The sequence below is a fragment of the Calypte anna genome, chromosome 1 (genome assembly GCF_003957555.1).
Source record: "Calypte anna isolate BGI_N300 chromosome 1, bCalAnn1_v1.p, whole genome shotgun sequence".
Taxonomy (NCBI): domain Eukaryota; kingdom Metazoa; phylum Chordata; class Aves; order Apodiformes; family Trochilidae; genus Calypte; species Calypte anna.
The window spans coordinates 50697999-50720053 of record NC_044244.1 but is presented as its reverse complement, the minus strand read 5'-3'; the positions used below and the strand labels follow the sequence as shown (position 1 = coordinate 50720053).

Below are 22055 nucleotides of genomic sequence, written 5' to 3'. Positions count from 1 at the left end.
TTGAGCTTCAAGGAAAGCCATACTAGGTTCAAGACTTACAGAAAATACAGATGTCTTGATTTTGCCCTCAAGCTTGTGGCAAAACTTAAGAGATTTTCTTTTCCGAAAGACAGCTGAAGAAAGAGAACAGGATGAGGTGAAGGATCCAGGCCTCAGCCTGCAATGATTAAAGCTCCTTTTGTAGGTGCAGGTACTTGCTTTCAGTTGATTTTTATCAGTTTGGACACAGATGAGTTCCAGCTTCAGTCACAGAAACCAGGAGAAAACGCATTTTGCCCTTAGCCTCAGGGCAGCCTTTTTTTTTTTTCCTTGAGGAGCCACTGCTCTTACATGAAGACCAACATTTCCCTAGCCATAGCCACATGACATTGCTTTCCTGAGCCTGCCAGCTCACAGCAACACAAAGCCTCCCCCTCAGCCCCCCCCAGTATCACCAGTGGTTGCCTTGAACTGGCTCACAACCTAGAAGAACACAATTAGTGAGTGTGTGCAAGTAGATCTTGCACATACCCTGCACTTTATTTCACTCCTGTCCACCCAGACCTTTGTTCTGTCTGTGCTGCCTGCACACCCCTGATGAGTTCCCATCAGCTTTTCCTGCCCTGAGGCCGAGCTGCTGCACAGTGCCAGCTGTGGTACACACTGCCCCCCACAATGAGGGGACAGCCAACTCCATTTCCCTGACTTCTCCCTAGAGAAGTCCACAAAATGCAACAAAAGAGGACTGCAAGTCCACTGCAAGGTCAGGTAAGAGAGGGTGAAGTATCCTCTATCCTAAATAGAGAGGGAAGGGACAACTCTTTGCCACCTAAAAAGATGTGATGATTTTCTTGAAAGAAGAGGGAGAAGGGCCAGCCTGTAAGCTCAGGAGTGGTACAGACAGATCCCACAAACACGTGTAGGCACGTGGACAATCATCCCCACAGAGATTTAGGGATACCTGCTGCTATTTCTTTAGCAGAAGAAAAAAACAGCCCTATCCAAAAAATCATCTGCACAGCCCTACTTCTTTGTGCTCTTACCCCTGCTCAGCTTTTCAACACGTGAGCAGCACACACAGTCTCAGTGTCGAGTTAAAAGGAGAAGAAAAGGAACACATATTCCACAGGGATTTCATGGATTGTATTAAGTTCCAAACCAAGCTTATTTAATTAGGAAGAAAAAGAACAGGGACAGGGAAAGGGCTGGAAGAGGGAACACCACAGGCAAGGGAAAAAAAAAAAAATTAAAATATGCTTGCTCCCTTAGGCAATGGCCACCAGGGTCAGCCACGCTACACAGATATTCCAAGCCACAGCAGCAGGAGAGTAGTACATTAATATACAAATTAGTTACGCACTGCCTTCCACAAAGAGACTTGAAAGAAGAAACAAAGAGGAGCACATCTCACCCCTCTGACCCAGCAGCAGCAGAAGGGGGTCAAGCACTCCCCTGGCCTGGAGAAACAGGGGTGGCAGCAGCAGCAGCGTAGCCTCCCTCCTGCAGAGTGCCAAATGCTATCAGGCAGGAGTCACAGTTCAATAAGATAAAATAAAATGCACAAATGGGTTGGATCCTGATGAGAGCTTCTCTGGGCACTGTGTTAATCTTGGCACACTCTTGCCAGTGTGACCAAAGTGGAGGACTCTTCAATTCACGCAGAGTTCAGAGCAGCACTGATTTATTCTAGCATAAACACCTGCCTTGCAGACCAGGGAGTCACTTCATGAGTAGTAAAAAAAAAAAAAAAAAAAAAAAATCAGCAGGAATTTTCTAAGTTTATGAAAGCAGAAGGAACAGATCTCCCACAGGGGAAAAAAAAAAAAAGAAAAAAAAAAAGAAAAAGACAGAAGGACAGCATGTCTGTATGAGCTCTGGGATCCTCTCCCACAATGCCTCTCCAAGATCTTTGCTGATGACAGTTCTATGAAGAGGGAAGGGCACAGCAGCACATCTCATCTTTTACAGCTGGTGGAGGGTTTGCAGGAGCATGTGGCGAGCAAATGAGCAGGAGTCGAGAGCACGGTTTGGCCTGTGGAAAGAAAATGCTAAATTTAAGAACTGTTTTGTATCTGACTTCAAACCAGCAAATAAACACTATATTCTCAAACATCTTGGGCTTGCATGCAATGAGCAGGTTGATTTTGTCTGGCAAGCTCCCCATGTTTAGAATGAGAGAATCTGAACTGCCTACCCTGATCACAGCAAGCTCCCTCAGCCCCCTAACACTGTGTCTCCTCTAACATTAAGCATCATCCCTCTCTGTGCTACAGGCTGTTGGAAGAGGCCAGCGATGTGATACAATCCAACAGCAAAGAGTAGCAAAAAACCAAAACAAAACAAAAACAACAAAAAAACCAAAACACCCACCAAAAGCCCTCACAAAAAACCCAAACCACCACTACCTCCAGCAAGTCAGAAGGGAGCAGGCAGCTACCCACATTCATTCTAAAGAGCCATGGAAAAGCATGTGGATTCACAGCACCCTCTTGTGTCTGACAAAATAAAACACGGCCCAACAGCAGCAGAGTAAGATGGTTGCTGCTTGCAAGTCTGTGCTCAAAATTTTATTTTATTATTTTTGAATACAGAACACTACCCACATCACCACAAGCTCTCACAAAAAATTGAGCAGAATGAATACTGCAGAGGTGAGCCCCTTGCAGCCAAAGGTAGCAGAGCTCTAGCCTAAAGAGCCACAAGAACATCACAGCTCTAGAAGCCCTAAGGAGCTAAATGCAATCCTCAAGGAAAAAAACCTGGACAACAATCCAAAAATGCATACCAGTTTGCTGCAAGTGAAGGACTGGTGGGCTTGACAAGTAGAGCTGTTGGAGAAACAGAGCTCAAGTGAGCTCTGCAGGTTACAAGGTTACCAGTCAGTGGTTTGAGTTAAGGTGAGGATGAGATTTTGTTTTGAAGGAATTCCAAGCAAAGACAAGGGCTGTGGGTTGAGAAGCTGTTTTAACTGGACTTTGTGGTTCTTGAACTGCTCTTGCTCTCTCCAGACAATTTACTAAACTGTTCTTGTTCCTCAGGGGAAAGCATTTTAGGAAATACATGTATGTATAAAACACAAAGGTATATTGCTTGTATATATGGCATTGGCCTCATTATGGTACACAGGACACAAGTTCTGTGACAGGAGCACACCTTGCAACAGAGGGGTTTGCAAACCACAGAAAGCTTCAGGTCCAAGAAAGTCACAGCACTGGGGACACTACAGGCTTGGAATTAGCACCCTTACATACCAAAGGCAGGCAGACAGAGCTGCCTTCTAATGTGAGAGCTCCCACTCAACTTTTACAGGACCTCTGAATGATCTTTCTTAGAAAGACACTCTCACCTCTTCTGCTCATAGTAAAATGCTCACTATGGACTCAGTGAAATTTTTTTGTTCTCAATTAAGACCAGAATTTTGCTCTTGTTTTGTCACATACAGCACCATCTACAGATTAAAAACATTTATTGGTATTTTGCAGGCCTGGAGCCTGGGAGAGGCTCATACGGGCACACAGGGAAAGGGGAACAAGTGTCTGTTGTGAGAAAATTTGTTTAGAAAAACATGTCAAGTTGAGTTACAGGGCTACTCTGGGCACTGGAATCTGACATAAGCAATTACAAGGGTCAAATGCACTGAACCAAAGTCTCCTTTTCTGTATTCCCTGCTTCAAGTGATTTAAATCTTCTTTGGAGGGCTGGGGCTGATAGACATTAAGTGGTACTTGTTTTGATCAAGCTGGGTCTTTGCCTAATTAGTGCCTCATGAAGAAGTAAGACAATTTTCTTCATTGTTTTGTTTTAGGGCTGGTATTGGCTCCTTATGCTATACATAACTATTAGATCAACAAACAAGAGCACAGGCAGCAGATTAAGGAACAGGAGAAATATGGTGATCTGGCTGAACAACTTCACATGTCAAGTCCTGATACTTCTTGTTCAAACCTGTAACAACTGAGTTGGAGGTATATTTGTTCAGTTAGTAAAGCATTGACTTGTAACTACACAATTCTTGTTCTGTTCAAGCTGAAGAGAAGAGACAAAACTGTTCCACCAGAAGGGCCTCAAAGTTACCATTTGCACGTGTCTAAACAAGCTGGTTGAATAGTTTTATTTTCCAAAACTGACCTCAGCATGGCTGGTTGCTGCACATACTCCACTGCTACACTTCAGCTTTGACACAGCTTCAGGCACACCAAGGCTTGGAAAAATTCCTCTCCCCTATCTCAACTGGCCTGCTCCTCATTCCAGTACAGCTAAGGAAAGACTGAGTACCAGTATCTGACTGCATCCCTCTTGCCTACATTTATACTGATCACAAGTATTTAATGCCTCTGCCTTCCATCAGCAAGACATAGCTGGCATATTCCCCACACCATGAAAATCAGGGAGGGTTAAGCCTCATTCTGGGACTGGTTAAAAAGCTGTTCTCACCCTTGGCTTGTGGTTCCATGCTGAGCCAAACAGCCACCAAGCTCTAAACAGATTTCAGCCCTCTGCTGGTTTTGCCTAGAGCGAGTTTTGGACTGTTTCTCCTCTTCACTGCTGAAGAGGAACAGTTAATCCTTCTGCTGTTGAGGGCTCTAGTATTTGGTGTGCTTTTTAATAAGTCACAGCAATGCTGAAGTTTACACTGATTTAACCCAAAAAAGATATATGGCTTCCACAGCTATTGCATTCACTATGCCTTAAGACATTAAAGAAACTAAAGTGGGTAGAGACAGGGGTTGATTCTATATCTAGCCTTGTTGCTGTCACAGCAGGAACAGTTTCATTTAGGAAAAAGATTAGTCTCTGTGTTTTACATTGTTTTGATCTGCTGGTGTTCAGTGTTACACAGCATGACAAGTCAGATAGAGCCCTGCTGACCCTTATACTCAGAAGGATGATTTGGAGGGTGCAGTTTGATCCCATGTTTCCCTCATCAGTGGTTAGAAACCCAGCAGGTTTCTTAAGCTCAAAACACCTTTTCTGTGACTGGCATAAGCAGCTTCTGCTTCAGAGCCAGCTGGTTACAAAGCAAAGTTTCCACTATTTTTTATTTTTTTTTTTTAGGATCAAGATTTGATTCTTTTTTTTACTCTAAACCTTGCATTCTGGAGTAAGCAAGATAAAAGCAGATGCACATTAAACCATTAATCCTTAATTTTGGAGCAGATATTTAGTGGGCTTTAATTTAACAGCTTGCATGTAGCTATTGGCCCCCAAACAGTTTCACTAACTCCCATGGAGAAGACTGCATGGCAAGTACAATACTCACTTTGTAACAAAAGCTGAGAGAACTGGGGCCAGGGATTTGGGGAAATAATCCTGCTGGACCATATAGTTCAACGTCATAAGAATACCATAAAGGCTTGGGACAGCTTTGACCTTCTCTTCACTCTGAAAAAACAACAAAAAGATGGAAATCAGACAGACAATCACTATTTTATATAATCCAGTGTAGTTCACAAAGGCAATGAATTCTCTACTGAATAAAGTGCTGCTGTACACTGCAGAAGATAAAGCTGCTCACTAGATTAAGTGCAATGCTCCTCAAGACAAAGGTAGCCAACTCCACAGCCTCCCAGAACCAGCACCTGAAATACAGCAGCACTGAGGACATTCTAGTACTTATGAGTTACCAGTTAGAGCTTAGTTATTGAAAATAGCAACAAGGAAAGGGAAGTAATGAACCTGCAAATGAAACAGACAAATCTTCTCAGAGACCCTAGGTCAAAGTGTCCTCCCAAAGAATTCCACCTGCCTTTGATTCATAAAGAATTCAGTTGCTTTAATTACACATTTTTCCTTGCATTATTCTGTAGCTCCTTTTTTATACCATCTCCAGTTCTGCAGCAGGTTTCCTCCAGGACTTGATGCAGTATTCCCAGAACTGCTCTCATAATTATGTACAAGATAAAGCTCATAATCATTTCCCTGACTACATGATACATAAGTTATTATTGCTTCTAATGTACTGCTAACCTACATGTCCCAGCTCTCATGTTATTTTCATTCATTTGTTCACTGCCATCCCAACTAAAGCCCTTCACTCTGCAGGCAGGATCTGTGTTCATAGAAGTATGACCTTGTATTTCATGATACTAAGAACATCTGTCTGTTATCTGTCTGTTATCTGCCTGAAAAAAAAGAAAAAAAGGAAGCTTGGAAGCTGCTCCCTCCTCCATCTACATGTAATTCCTCAACAGTCCTCTATATCAAAGACAATCAATCCTCTGGCTCATCCTCATTTTCCATGTCCCTTTCTGGTCTGAAATCACTTCTGGAGCACAGGCTTGTGCTTTGTCTGTATTCTAAGTTGGATATTACCAGCAAAAGAAAAAAAGGAAAACAATAAATCTAATTAAGAGCAGGCTGTTATAACAGATTACAGGTGTTCTGTGGCTTAGATTTGTCTTGGTCAGAGCTTCCATTTTCCAATTCTACGTATTAAGGGAGTGAGAGTGTTGTAGCACAGATAGGCAAAAGTGCTCCTTAACTTTGCAGTCAGAATCTCTTCCCATCATCTCACTAAAAGTAAAGCTATAGGTAAACCTGCAATTTGCAGGTTTCCTACTCACTGCCCATGTTTTCTGGTGAGAAAATTTATGCCATGTAACAACATATTTGACTCCAGTAATTGGCTAAGATACTCCAAAGCATGATGTTGAATGCTACTTACCTAGCATGAGCAGCTGGATAAGTGTTTTGGAGCCACTATACTAAGAAATATCCTAAAGAACCACATTAACTAATAATATTTAAGACTAGACTCCAGGACATGGCTTTTTATAGACATCACAGTCCAGCAGCAGCACTATTTTTTTATCTGACCCTCCCTACCTTCAAGGGATGAGTGAGAATGCAAAGCACATTAAGCAGAAGAATTATGAAGAGCTGACACCTCCTTCATTCTAATGCAACCTTGCAATTTGCTGTTTCTGCTGGACCTGCAGACTCCCATTGTCCCTGGGCATCAGGCATGCACAGGCACCCAGCTGCTTCCATGGCAACCTAATTACCCAAAACCCAGCCAAGTCTGGTCTTCCACAGCTTAAACAGACCATTACTTAACTCTTTCCTGCTTCTTTACCTTAAGCAGTCCCATGTGGATCAAGAGGCTTGTGATGAATTCATCTGAATTAAACGTGGGAGAGGTGAAGGCTTTTCTCATCAAAGCATCTAAAGAGAAATAAATGCATCATATTAAAAAGGTGTGCTGCTACAGATTTGAAGATGATGGTTGATCACACAGGATTCACAGGGAATAACATCTGTTAAAGGAGTTTTGGGAGGAACTATCTGCTAAGATTCCAGTTGTCTCTGTAGGGTCTAGGTATAAGCTCTGAAATATTAAGACAGATAAAACCCAGTTGTTAATTAAGCAAGGCCTGATACAAAGGAAGAAAAAAAAACCCAAACAAAACCAGAAAAAAACCCTCAAATTCCCATACTGCCAAGCTTAAGATGCAATTTTAATTCAGTCCTATGCGTTACAAAATGTGCTACTCAATGCATTTTGACATGCATGATACGTGCCTACATACATCTAAATATAAGATGAAGTAGAACAGCAAGAGTTAGAGCCTTAAAATTTTAAAGGCAAGAATTCACCTTTCATTTGAAACCAAAAGTAATGAGAACACAATGAGAAAATTTGTTCAAACATTTACTGCACTCCCTCAGGACCAACAGGTCTGGGAGGACAAGCCAAGCTAAGTTGAGAATGAATCTTTGCTTTCACTCCACACAACAGCAAGGCACAGTTTGATACTTTGTTATCTGGGGTTTCCTGCTGCCAGAGACACAGGCCTGGCACACCAGGCACTCCACTGCATCCCACTCCTGTCCTTGACAGGCTGAAGCAGATCACACCATCCAGTGAAGAAACACCCAGTCACCTGTTGTTTCATGAACTGCTGTTTTCACTGGAGCTTCATCTTTGAAGACTGAAGATATCCTTAGGAGTGTTGTGACCACTTTTTCTACATCAGATGTATCTGTCTGAAAGAGGGAAAAAACCAAAACAAACCTATAAAAACCCAAAACATCAGGGACCATTTGGCTCAATGCTCGCCACCTACAGAAGATTGGTCTCTACTAGGGCTATAACAAGAATTACAGCCTTTGTCTGACTGAACACAACTTTTGCCTTGACCATATAACAGGCATAAGCAGCACTATGAAACAAAGTCACTGTAGAAGCTCTGCTGGCACTATAAACATTAACTGCCTCACTTGCTTCCATAAGGTTCTTTGGGATCACTGGGGAGATGCAAATCCAGGTCTTGAAAGAAAGTTATCACCTCTGGAGATTAAATGATTGAGAGAGGGAAGACCACAGGCTCACCTACCTGCTGAGCTATCAGCACAGAGCATTTTGGCCCTAGTCGCAGCAGCTTCTCTGGTGATGGAAAAGCAAGGAATGTGGCAACATCCACAGGAGGAGATGGCACTGGAGTTGAATCCTGGAACAGGCAGAATCCATTTTAAGTTCACTCTTGGAAGTAAATAAATTGGTAGAGCAGCAAAGGCACACAGGACAGACGAGGACACAGGCATGGCAGGTTATGCCTTATTGGAAAACTGAGGCTGGAATGAGCCCAGAGCTGGAGTAAGCCAGAATACACTGGCACAACTGCATGGTATTGCACGAACAAGGTTCCCACCATTTTCAGGACACGGGAAGACTTTTTCTACCAGTGTTTGTTACAATCACTACTCAGCATTCCTCCCATACATGTGTCCACATACACACTTTAACAAAATGTGTTTCCAAGTCATCTATTTTCTTTATTTCCTGCAGGTTATCTCCCTGACTGCTATTATAGTGCCAGCCCAGGCAAGAATGTGAACTCCTGCCAGCACTCTAAGTTCAGACTCGCTCCAGATTTTGTTTCCACCTTTACTACCCCCTCCATCTTAGGAGATAAGAATGCATCTGGAAGGAAGCTTACCTGTGAATCAATTATGTTCTTAGGAGTTAGTGACTCCTGTTCTCCCTGTCCTCTCTCCTTCAGCTGTTGCTGCTGTTCCTCCTCCTCTTCTTCCTCCTCTTCATCTTCATCCTCCTCTTCTTCCTCTTCATCATCCTCCTCTTCCCCTTCATCATCACTAGAGTTCACGTTACATGTTACATTAATTAGACATTTGCAATTCCTGTACATTGGAACTCAGAACACTGCTTTCAAGAATAAAAAAGCAGTCTCCCCCCCCCAAAGTCTTTCTGCAAAAAGTACATCTGCATCTATAAATATTAAGGGGACACTTGAGTGCTTTTTTTAGTTGACAATGGCAAGCAAAGAGAAATTAATGCAATCAGTAACAAAGGCAAGCCCAATAATGAAAACAAAACAAGGCTTAGTCCTGCTAATGCAATCCCCTGATGGTGCTCCACACCACATACTCAGACCAACATGCACCAGCAGTGTTACAGTTGTTCCTTTAAAACAGACAAGTGAATCAAAGAGTTGATGAAAATTGTAAGGAAATGTCTGATTTAAATTACGAAACTATGCCTACCTCAAAGATCCAAGCACAGCTGCCATATTGAAGCCTTCAAGGATCTCCTGGAGTTGCTCACATCCCTCTTCTCCCAGAGAGTTGCCTAGATTAATAGGAGAAAGGGAAAGGGATTCAACTTAACAGGTGCAAGTTTATTCTTGAGGATTTTGCTGTAGATTCTTGTCTCTCTCATTTCACCAGTTAAACAGTTATCAGTCATTTCTGCACAGCACCTTAGAGGCAGTAATGCAGCCTTCAGTTATCAGAATCAAACCATTGTCAAATAAATCAGCAGCATTACACCATGGCTGGAGATAAACAAGCCCCCTAATTTTTCAGAGTGTCTTTGAGAGACTTGCTGCTAGTTCCATAAACAGCTCATGTTCTCAGCAGTTATAAAACAAGGACAGACAACACAGTACCACTGAAACGCAGTAATGCAAGGTATGAACAGCAAAAGACAACACTGGCTCAAGTTCTCCCACTCTTCTGCAGAGATGTGCACAAAGGTTTTTGTCTGCAAGTTTGAAATACCTGAGTAATTTAAAAGTTTTACTGAAAAGAGTTGTAGGTATCAGTTTAATATTCCCACCTTAGAAGGTGCACCAAAACTACATAACTTTAATAATTAACTGAGTTCATGGCTTAAGAAAACTTGCAGGATATAACTGCCTCCTGCCCTGAGGTCATCTAAGTTCAGCTACTCTCAGAGTACCATTTGCAAATCCTAATAACTGCAAGACTAAATAATGTAGTTTCCTCAACATTCTTCCTAGTAGATTCTAATTGGGATCAGACTAATTCTTTGATCTAGCACTTACATACCATTGAGATCCAACTTCTCCAACTCTGTCTTATCTTCAATAGCTTCAGCAACAGTCAGAGCAGCATCTCGTTTGATCTCACAGAAAGACAAATTCAGTTCCTAAGAAGCAAAAGTACATTGGTTTGCAGAATTCCTGTTAATATCCATCATCTCCATAAGCTTTCTGCACAAGTGTTCTGGAATTAATCTAATTTGAAGAGGCTTTTAGAAAAAAACAAACAAAAAAACCCACACCACCAAAACCAAACAAAACACATACTGTTAATTAGAAATAAAACCTGACACATACTCCTATGTTATATACCTAAGAAGGGGAATTTTGAAACATGTTGTTACGAGCATCACTACTGAAGATAACCACTTTTATTAATAGCCACAGATACCAGACTATTCTGACTGCTCACCTAAAAGGCAGCAGCTAAGCAACCATCCTTAGCAATCAGATGACCAGAGACCTTCACTTACTCAAGGGTCACAAAAACATTCCAGAATTCACAGGCCAGTAAGTGGCTACCCTGAAGAAGGGTAGCTACTATACTGAAAGGACTGCACATCTGCTTTTGAACACTTAGGTTTCAAGTTAAGGCCTTCAAAAGACAAATTATGAGGTGCACTACTTCTGACAAACACAGGAGAAAAACAGTGTGGACAGACTAATAAGAGTAAAGTTATTTAACAACAAGGTACCATCCCCCACCATTCCACATTTCTCAGGAAAGGATTGCTTGAGTACAGAGATTTAATATTAACAGAAAAAGGGAAGGAGTCCTTGAACAGAATGAATCAGCTACAATTGCTTCCTGCTACCCTCCCTTAACCAATTCTGGTTTAAACAAAAGGATTTAACTGCTAGCTGTTCATCTCAACACCCCTATCAGAACACTTACTTGTTTTCCTGGGAAATTCACACAAGTTCCAGTAGAACCAGCAGAAGCCTGAGCAAGGGATCTCACATTACAAAGCACTTACTGCTTTCTGTATTGGGTTCATGTAGGTAAGTAAATATTAGCACTTAGATGAAACTTGGTCTTTGACTGTGAGCTTGCTAGATTAGGAACTACGTGTTCAGCATCCAGTGCAATTGTGACCCATGAGGTGCTTCTAGAGGTCCTACTTACATTACTGACTTAGGCCTGTCTAGAATGTTGTCAAATGCAAGTCCTGTGCAAATACTGATGTAGGAGGCTGTGGTACTGCCAAAGACCTAAAAATATTTGGCCATTTGATACATGCCCTGGCATAATATAAACTGTATGAACTCTGAAACGATAGAAATGTTTATGAAGAACATCTCACTCCCCACTCATGACCCACTGAGAGGTTCTAAAATCAGATACTTCCATTATCATATTTCTTAAATAGCACTTGCTGACCTGAACCAACAGCTTCAAAAACATCAAGTGGAGTCTACACAAATCACTGGTACACCTCCACATAGAACAGTCTTGGTTGGATGTGGCAATGCCACTGATCCACAATACAGCTTTACTGCTTTTGAGTTGCGAGCACAGAGTCTGCAATGAAGCGAACCCCAGTTTAAAATAATCAGTAATGGCAGGGTGGACAGAAAACCAGGAAATAGAAAAGAAGGCATTTTCAAAAAGATTCAAAGCCAAAGAGCAGGAAGACAATACCTTTAATTTATGAAGCCCCTCTTTAACAGCATCAGCAATAGCAACAGCGCCCTTTGAACGCACCAGGCAGTCTCCAAAGTTGATCACTTCAACTTGCCGCAGCGCCTTCAGGGTCTGCAAGACACCACAAATTTCTAAGTACAGGCATGCAAATAAACCAATGTCCTATCAATCCTGGAAGATCATCTCTCCTACTGCAGCACAGCATGTGGCTCAACCCAGAGCTCCTAATGCAATTTACATTCAAGAAGACTGGGAGGCAGAAGACAAACCCAAAGCAACTGCTTACACCTCACCTCTGCCATGGCCAAAGCTCCTTTCTCTGTGAAGGTGTTGTCATTCAAGTTTATAACCTTAAGCAGTGGGTTGATAGCAAAGGCCTGGGCCAGTGCTGTGATACCAGGATGGTTAATTCCATTCTGTGGCATATGCACCTCTTCTAGAGTCCCAATGATCTGGAAAAGGATGCAAATTTAAAAAAAGCTGACATACTTCAACTCAAAAGTATAGTACTTCATTTTTTAGGATTTGCTTAAAATTCTGCCCCTCCAATGAAAAATTTCATCAGTTCTTCTACCTAGAACTATTAACCAGAAATTATATAGCAAATCTAAGTGAAATTGTAGGCTTATGGCAAATCTCACAAAACCCCCAATTCAAAGAGTCACAACCCTGAAAAAAATCAAGCACCATCACTAGATACAGTTTTAAATTAAGATCTACAGGTTCACCTTGACAGCAGAAGCAAGCTCTTTAGAAAATTAGTATGAACATTGTTTAGGAGCTAAACAGCATGTCATGTAAAAGGGTAAAAAATTCTATTTTGGTAGTGCCATTCAGTCTAAATTCTTTATGAATTACTTAACTATGAGTCTCTCAAGGATCTAAGAAGCTTTATTTTTGTCATGATTGCTGTTAAAGCAAAAATCACATCCAGACAGGCCTTTATAAAAAAGAATAACTTATAGCCTGAAATATCATTGTTAATATACCTGAAAATATGTATTATAATTCATAAACTGCTTTTATCAGAATAAAAAAAAAGAAAACTCGGTGGCTCCAACCATGGTGAATTCTCTTCCTATAACAGAAGTGCAAGATAGCCAGTGACAGATAGAGAAAGCCAGGTACAACATCCCTCATGGGATGATCCCAGCAAAAACACTGGGTTCCTTTTGCCAGATGATTGAACAGCCAGGCAGAATAGCACTCAAGAGGTCAGCTGGTACAACTGCCCCAGAGCCAGATAATCCCCATTAGCACACAGGGAGGAGGCAGAGGAGGACTGTTACTAATCTACTCAAGAGATTACTATTTGTCCCTCAAGTAACTACTTTACACAGCAATTAGTTACGTGTTTAGAAGCTTGCATCACATAAACATTCAACAATCAATTCTAATTGCACTTGTTGAAGAGTCCAGTTTCAGCAGTAAGAAGCACTGCCTCCAAGCTGGACCAAGGCCTGTGTGCATTATCTTTGACATTATTGTTTAAGTACTCCTTGCCACAATGTGATGTCAAGAAGCTCTGGATTGGTACTTACCCCAAAAGCTTCAGCCAGGGCAGTGGCACCATCATTTTCCAGACGGTTTCTGCCAGCTACAAATATTTTCAAAGCAAGAGGCTTGCCCTGGGCACTTGATTTCCTGTGACACTCTTTCAGAGCAGCTGCCAATATCTAGAGATGAAACAAGGAGATTATATGATCTCCACATCTCATTCTGAAGGAATCCAAATGTGTTTTGCATATTCAGCTTTCAAGAAATATTCAATTCACTGCCAAAATGTACATCCTTCTTCAGTAAGATAAACAATAGACACAGAGACCCCATTAATGATGTCAGTTATTAAGTGAAGTAAGTAAACATTTGGGAAAAAAATACTTGCATGAAAGAGAAGAGGCAGGTAGAACAAGAACAGAGATTACACAACACCAACACAGCAAGAATTAGAGAAAAACAAGTCAACAGCCTGTCCTTGTGACACAGGCATTCAAGACAGATGAAGGGGATGAAATGGAGTACTCCCCACAACTTATCTTGGCAAAACCCTTGAGCACTAGGTAGAAAGCACTGACTAATTGGACTCACTGTATTAACATCAACAGTATGTTAACATACTATTAGCATACTAAAATACCCACCCATACACTAGAGGACCCCTTGCACATGCATGGTGAAATTTTCAAGCACTGTCACTTTAAATGGAAGTGAAGAACTAGTTAACCATCATGTACACAAATGAGAGAATATAATTAGAGATTAAGTAATTCTGCATGTTTCTATGTATAAAAGTAGCCCCTGTGTTTCAGGAAAATGAGCTTACTTTGTGGATCACCACCCCGCTCCAGAACTAAAGCAAGTACCTTGACTCTGTGGATTGGCTTACTGCACACTGAGTGACACATTCCACTTTTGAGACCACATTAAGAACACCCAGTCCTAAAGCCAGGCAAACATAGTGTCTTAATTATAACTACACTTAGTCCTGGTTTTCCATTTCAGTGCTAGGCTTGGTCATAATGCTCTCTCAAATCCAAGGCTACTAGCTCTCTTGACAAAGAATGCTGATTTTTAGGCTAGAACTTTTTTCCTATGCTGGAAAACCAGATGAGCTTTTCATATTTCAGAAACATATCCATGAAAACATCTAAAGGAAACTGATCTTGAGACTGGAGAAATGAGTCAACAAGAATCTCAGAATCATAGAATCATTCTGATTGGAAAAGACCTTTTTTAGATCATCAAGTCCCACCATTAATCTAACTCAGTACTAAGTCCAGTGTTAAACTATGTCCCTAAGCACCACATTTACATTCCTTTTATACATCTCCAGGAATGATGACTCAACCACCTCCTTGGGCAGCCTGTTCCAGTGTTTGGTAACTCTTTCTGTGAAGAATTTTATTCGCATGTCCAATCTAAACCTCCCTCAGCACAACTTGGGGCCACCTCCTCTCATCCTATTACTTTTTGCTAGGCAGAAAAGACCAACTCCCACCTTGCTACAACTATAGATGTTGATAAGGTCTTCCCTCAGCCTTCTTTTCTCCAGGCCAAACAACCCCATCTGACTCAGCCACTCCTCATAAGAGTTGTTCTCCAGACCCTTCATCAGCTTTGTTTTCCTCCTCTGGACTCACTCCAGCACCTCAACATCCTTCTTGTAATAAGGGGCTCAAAACTGAACACAGTACTTGAGGTTTGGACTCACCAGTGTAGTATACAGAGGAACAATCACTTTTCTAGTCCTGCTGGCCACACCATTTCTGATACAATGCAGGATGCTGTTGGCCTTCTTGGCCACCTAGGCACAGTGTTGGCTCATGTTCAGCCAGATATCAATCGACACCCCAGGTCCTTTTCCTCCAACAGCTTTCCAGCTTCCCCAAGCCTGAAGCACTGTTGTGACCAGAGTGCAGGACACAGCATTTGGCCTTGATAAACTTCATACAACTGGCCACAGCCCACTCATCCAGCCTGTCCAGGTCCCTCTGCAGAGCCTTACTACCCTCAGACAGACCAGCACTTTCTCCCAACTTGGTATCACCTGCAAACTCACTGAGGGTGCATTCAATCCCCTTGTCCAGAAAGGCAGATGTTTAAAGGCAAATGTAAAGTCCTGCAAATGGGGAGAAATAACCCTATGCACCAGTATAAGTTGAGGGTCAAATGGAGGCAAAATAGCTTGGCAGATAAGAACTTGGACATCCTAGTGAGAAGTCGACTATGAGTTAGAAGTACATACTTGCAGGAAAAAAAAATATACTGGGCTGCATTGGGAAAAACACTGTCAGTGGGCCAAGGGAAGAGATCCTTCTCTACTCAGCCCTGAGAGATGCATCTCAATGCTGTCCCCAGTTCTGGGCTCCTATGTGGACATACAAGGGTGAGTCAGTAAATAGTCTCAAGAAAGATGAAGGGATGGGAGAATTTAACATACTGGGAAGGAACTCAGAACTAGGAATATTTAGGCTGGAGAAGACTCTGGAGGAGATCTTAACCAAGTGTAAGAACAGCCAGAATACTACAGTAAGGTCAAGGGGAGAAGTTATTGTAAAGAAGGCAGAGCTAGACACATGTGCATAAACCAACGCAGAAAAAAATCCTTTGAAACACAAATTCCCTTCCCCCTCTTTACTATGAGGCTTGTTAAACACTGGGATAGATGATCCAGAGAGCCTGTGAAGTCTCCTCCCTTTGAAATACTAAAAATCTGACTAGACACAACCCTGAGCAACCTCATCTGGCTGCCTTGAGCAAGGGAGTTGAACTACATAATCAAAGATACCCTTCAACCATTCTGTGATTCTGCATAGGGTGGTCTGAAGCCAAGTCCTGGTCTTGACTTCATTCCCAACGAGACAACCCTTACCTTCCCACCACCAATGCCCATGCCACAGTTATTGAGCTTGAGTTCCTGTAGGGTGTAGCATGTGGGACTTTTCAGAAGTGCCTCGAATCCACGCACACCGTCTGGCCCAAAGGCATTGTCACTCAGGTCCAGCTCCACCAACTGGGCTCCAGCAGTGATGAGTGCATCTCCCAGAGAGATCTGTAAAGGAACAGATGGCAGTGGGTGGGTGGGAGGGAGGGATTGGATTGACTTTTAGTGACAGTATCTCTGCAGTGGCTAGGTGAGCTGGCAATACTGCAGATAAATTCCACTTTGAAGACAAAGCTGCCTGGGGAAATAAATCTTTACAGCTAAAGCCAGAGGAGAAGTTGTTTAAATTAAGCTAAAGATAAACATAAGGCAGTTACCAAGAAGTTATATCCCATTCCTTTAGGTCAAAACCACACTTTTCAAAGTGAGTTTTCCCTCTACATTATTAAAAGAAACAATGTTTTCATTCTGTTGAGTTCATGTTCTTGCCTCACAGGACTCAAGGAGGGGAGCTCTGTAATGCTCCTGGAAGAAATAACCATGTTTTTATTCAGAAAGTTTAGTTATCATTTGAAGATGTTTTCCCCAGTGACAAGCTCCTTCACTAGCACAGACTTACATCTGGCCTTTAATCATCTCTTCTCCACCTCATACAGAATGAGCAAAAATAGAATCACTCACCTATTCTGAGACACTTGGTGTGAAATGCATGAAGATCAGCTCTGTGCTAAAAAGCATACTGCCACAAAAAGCATGACAGGTGAGAAGTTACATCAGTCAGTGGCCTCAGTTCTAGTTTTTACTTACCAAAGCAGGAGGGATCTCAGACCTTAGCCTCCCTGTGAACATGTCACTCCAATGACACCTCTAAATTAAGAGCATACAGATAAAAACCATTAAAATATTTAGGACAACAGTTGTACAGAGGTCTATATATACGATCTGCATTGCACCACTGGGGACAGCTTAATGTTGTCTCCCTTCCCTCAGGCTTGTCATTTGATTGTACTATAGAGCTATGAGAACTAATATTGCAATTACCTCCCCTGCAAGGACATAAAGCCACTAGAATACACATTGTAAATATCACTGTACAAGTATTGTCACTTGCATTCAAGATGGCATTCTTTTATACTGAGAAAATCGGCACAGGAAAAAGCTGCAGGAAACGCAGAGATACATAAGGAAAGCAGATTTTACAGAGGTAGCAGCTCAATAATCTGGATTTGCTTGAAAAGCCACACTTGGGTGATTAACATGAATCAATGTTACATGCTCCTCTCCTGCAAAGGAAGGTGCCTCTAGCAGCACAGCGTCCTTCTAACACTCAGCTAGAGCAGCACAGCAGGGAAACACAGCTTGGTCATGAAAAACACTGCACTTCCTCCATTATTTCTTCCCTATTCAGGAATTCTCTGAAAACTAAGTCTTCAGAAGATATGTCCCAGCTTTTTCCTAGAATTTAAGTTTTGTTGCCAAAGTTCTTTGTTTACACATGCTATCTCTGCAATGAGGCTCTTCCTTCACAGCTTCCCAGGTTTTCAAACCAGAACAGTTATGAAGGAATGCAGGAACTGTGTTCCCACTACCCCAAAACACCCAAGTGCTGCCATATTTTCATACAGTTGTTCTTTCTACCAAAAGAACCACCAAGCAAACTCTGGGGCTAACTCAAGGCAGGCTACTGCAGGAAGAGCATAGATAGGTCTCTAGTATTTCTGTATTCAGCTCCTCCTCCACCACCCACTTGAGGATCTCACCTTGAGCTCCGATTTCTTCTCCAAGGCTTTGGCAATGACTTTTGCTGCCTCCACACCCACTGTGTTGCCTTCCAGGCGCAATGCTTCCAGGCCATCAAATTCTTCAATTTGCTTGATCACTTCTTCAGCTGGAAAAATATCAGATAGTCCAGCTGGCTTTTTAACTATCATCTTAGGTACCACAGTAACAACACTGATGCAACAACACCTGGTCAACCCCACCCTTAGTGGAAACAACTGAACGTTATCTGAAAGAATCCTGAAGCAGCAAAGGAGAACAGAGCTAAAATGTCAGGTCACTAGAGAAAGCATTCTCCATTCTCCATTCCCCACCCTGCCTTTTCCTAATTTATTTCTAGTTCTGTTCTCTGATCACCATCCTCCTATTTGCAAAAGTTTCCTTACTTACCCCTAAGTTCCATCTGCCATTAGTACATGGCTCATTTTAACATTTTATATGTAATTATTAACATTGATAGGACACCTTGAAAAGCTTCAAGAACTTTTGATGAAATATTAGCAGGTATGCTAAATAAAAGGTGGGACTGTTGAAAGCAGAAATGGATTGACCATAGGAATATTGTGATTAAGAGATTGATCAAAGAATATTAAAACTAATTGCATAAATGTTTAAGATTTGGGCAAACTGAAAACTACTTGACATAAGCTACTTGACTTCACATGAGTCCCCAGAGTGATAAGGCCATAGTTTTAATTAAACTTTATCTGAACTCCTGTGATTGAACCTTTGTTAAACTTTCTACTTTGCCACCTGGAATAATATTGAAAAAAAAAGATTTAAACAACAGCATAATTATTCAAAATTATTTTACACAATGGTAAGATGGATTAATTGAAACTTAGGCAGGGTCCCTCTTTAGAGGTATTCCAACTCAAGCTGTAATAATCCAGCTCTACCAGAAGTGAGGGTACAAACTCCTCTCTGCAGCTGGAGGCTAACTCTGGAACCAGTCACACCAGTCTCCTCTGAGAAGGAGCTTGAAAGCAAAGGGGTAGAGCCCAAACCTCACAGCTCTGACTCTTCTTCACAAGGAGCTAGAGTGCATGTGCCTACCAAGATGCAAGGACTAAACTAAAAGTTAATGGAAATTGGTGCCACAACAATGGGAAGAAGTTCCTGCTGACTGACAAAAGTAGATACCTGTTTAACAAATATGTCAGGGTAGGGTAATTTAACTCTAGATTTAACTCAAGACACAGGAGCAGGCTGCAGACTCTTTCCTGTTGCTGGCTCTTGCTATTGTTCACAAGCTCCAAAGCCTCTCCCCATAGATCACTGCACTACTGAAATGGCATATAAAAAAAAACAAAAAGAAGCATGATCTTTGAAATCAGTAAAAAGTACACACTATAGCAAATAACCTCTCTGAAGAACATGTTCTCTTAAATGTAGCAAAAACACTAATCTAAGAATATATAGTCCAGATATTTACTATATTAGAAGTCACTGCAGACATTTTTGATTGGGAAGCATACATGCACCATCAAGAGAGATATTCTGAGAAAAAGCCCAATGAGAGCCTAACCAACTGATCAGAATTTGGGAAGAAACTGGCCTATTGAAGCAGAATAATATATCAGCCCATTCCTCCATGCAGGCCCTTGAAGTATCTGCTTCTTCTGTCATGCACTTGCTTACTCTTTTTAGAGGGAATACTGACTTCTAACACAGTGACTGTCAAAAGCACTTGGAGAGAACATCAAGAACACAAAAATCACACACCAGAGAGACAAAATCCAACTCTGCCAGCTGTAGCACTGCCAGCATAGCAGGTCAGAGTACGGTAAAAGAGAAAGAAATGTTGTCATCAGAAACAGCTGTAGCTGAAAGACCCTTCCACCACACCTGGTATTATGACAACTTGGCCATGGAGGATTAGCAGGAGGTTTGCCACAAGATTTTAGAATTTCAAGGTATTTTCTCTTACCATCTTCAGCTGTATTGAGTTTAAGGCTCTGGCCTTTGAAGCTCAACTGTCCACCACCCACTTTGGTTTTGGCAAGTGACTCTGCAAGCTTAGTGATGTCTTCTGATGCCATTTTTCCTGCTTTTCCAGATGTTAAGAGCTGTCAATTAAAAGAAACTGTCAACAAAAAAGCAACTGACGATGCTTAATTCATAATCTGTATGAATAATCACATTTATTTGAACACTAATGTCTCTTCTGTTCCTCAGATAGCCTATTGAGTTTTCAGTGTCATTAGTGTCTTCCCCCATTGCCCACTTACGGCAATTAGACCAGATTAATACACCAAAATCAGCCAGCCAGATGGTGTTGATTCTTCCCATACTGCCAGGACCTCGGGTTTGATAGCTCTTACACTTCATAAACAACAATTAGTTAAAGATACAGATTAAGGACATTAAGACATGACTCTTTGCACAACACCTCTATAATTAAAATGCACCACTCTCCTCTCCCCATATGCCATCCTTTAGTTACACACACTACACATTTTCCCTGGTCTCCAAATCAAGCTGGGATGAACGCAGCTGTTTTTCCTTTTCAGGGATATCCCCAGTAGTGCCCTCGTCAGCACAGCTCTAGACCCAACGAGCTGCTGAAAACATCATGTGTGTCACATCCAAAATCTGTCCCGGGTTTGTGGGTTCTTTTGGATGTCCCACACAGATGCACATTAACCAGCCAGCCATGCCTAGCAGCATGCCCCTATTTAATGAACACCAGTCCCTGTTTGAAGTAACTGGCCTCTAATTGGTGGGGAGTTTAATTTTAAATACCTCACCACCCCAGCTTGTTTTGTTTTGTTTTGTTTTTAAAAACAAAACAAAACAATTCTTTTCTGCTATGATGCTCTGCTCTACTCCACGGATGTACTCGCTGCCTTTGCTTCTCTTGCTCTTAAACTCCGTTTTAGTTTCTTCACTTTACACGCAGACTAATTTCAGCATAGGAATTCCTCCTCACATCCAGAGGCATCTTTAGTTGCAAACACGTCAGCCACGCCCAGTTGTCAACCTACCAGAGGTCTCCTTAACGCTAGCTCTTCCGCAAGGCAAAAACAAAACAAAAAAACGACTGGAAATCTCTGAGGAGTGCCCTCCTCGTTACTGAGAGGCTGAATGAAGCTGTAACGCTTCCTGACGGCCAAAAGAAGTTAAGCTACTTCAGCAAAACGCTTATATCACCACACTTTGTCCACACCAACAGCCAGAGGAGGAAGGCGCCCGCTCCGCTCTCCCAGCAGCGGAGGGCCCAGGACCCGGCTCCCGGGGAGCGCTGGGTGACAGACCAAGGTTACCCTCCAGCCGGCCCCGGGTGGGGGTGGGAGTGTGAACACACACCCCCCACCCCCCTCCCGAGAGGGCCTTGGGCTCCTCTTCTCCCCCAGGGGAACCCGCTGAGCGCCGGCCACGCCGCCACCTGCTCACGTTGCCCCGACCCGACAGCCCCGGTGCCGGGACCGGCCCCACTCAGCGGCCCCGCTGCTGCCACCGCCCCGCGCGCGGGCGGGCCCCGCCCACGTGACCCCCTCGCCCCCACCCTCCGCCACGGGGGTGCCCGCAGCTCCCGCGCGTGGGAGCGCCGCGAGGCGTCCTCTCCCTACCGCCGCCCGCGCGAGGAACCCGGAGGGCGGCGGCAGCGGCGGCGGCGGCTGCGCGTGTGCGCTGGTCTGCGGGATCGCCTCACCTTCCGCACACACCGCAACAACCCCCACTCCTCCTTTACCTCCTCCTCCTCCCGCGGCCACCGACGTTTCGCTTCACCTCCCCTTCACTCACCTCCGCAGAGCGGGGGATCCGCCGCCGCCGTCCGGCGCTGACAGCGGAGGGGTTGTGGGGGGGGGCGGAGAGCGATGTAGCGGCACCGGCCCGAGCCCTCACGCCGCCGCCGCCGGTGAGGATGGGGGAGGGGGGGGAGGGGAGGCGGAGGATTTGAAAGCCGGCAGTTTTTCTCTCCCCTCCAGGATTGGCTGCGCGGCGTGACGTCACAGGGGCG

General features: G+C 43.0%; 1 protein-coding gene across 3 annotated transcripts; it reads right to left on the bottom strand.

The window, feature by feature from the left end:
- Positions 1-1100: 1100 nt before the first annotated feature.
- Positions 1101-22055, bottom strand: RANGAP1 (Ran GTPase activating protein 1). 3 transcript variants are annotated; one of them, XM_030459119.1, is made up of 16 exons: positions 21839-22055; positions 20022-20160; positions 18073-18200; positions 17120-17179; positions 16301-16480; positions 13470-13604; positions 12222-12380; positions 11926-12039; positions 10291-10390; positions 9484-9568; positions 8919-9075; positions 8316-8429; positions 7863-7965; positions 7055-7143; positions 5240-5361; positions 1101-2011 (listed from the first exon to the last, which is right to left on the bottom strand). In XM_030459119.1, exons 2-16 carry the CDS (start codon positions 20131-20133, stop codon positions 1942-1944), a joined length of 1728 nt encoding a protein of 575 aa, XP_030314979.1. In that variant the 5' UTR covers positions 20134-20160; positions 21839-22055; the 3' UTR covers positions 1101-1941. The 3 variants fall into 3 exon arrangements, with proteins under 3 accessions (XP_030314979.1, XP_030314971.1, XP_030314963.1); XM_030459111.1 differs by having other exon boundaries at positions 1833-2011; positions 21747-21938; XM_030459103.1 differs by having other exon boundaries at positions 1833-2011; positions 21786-21938.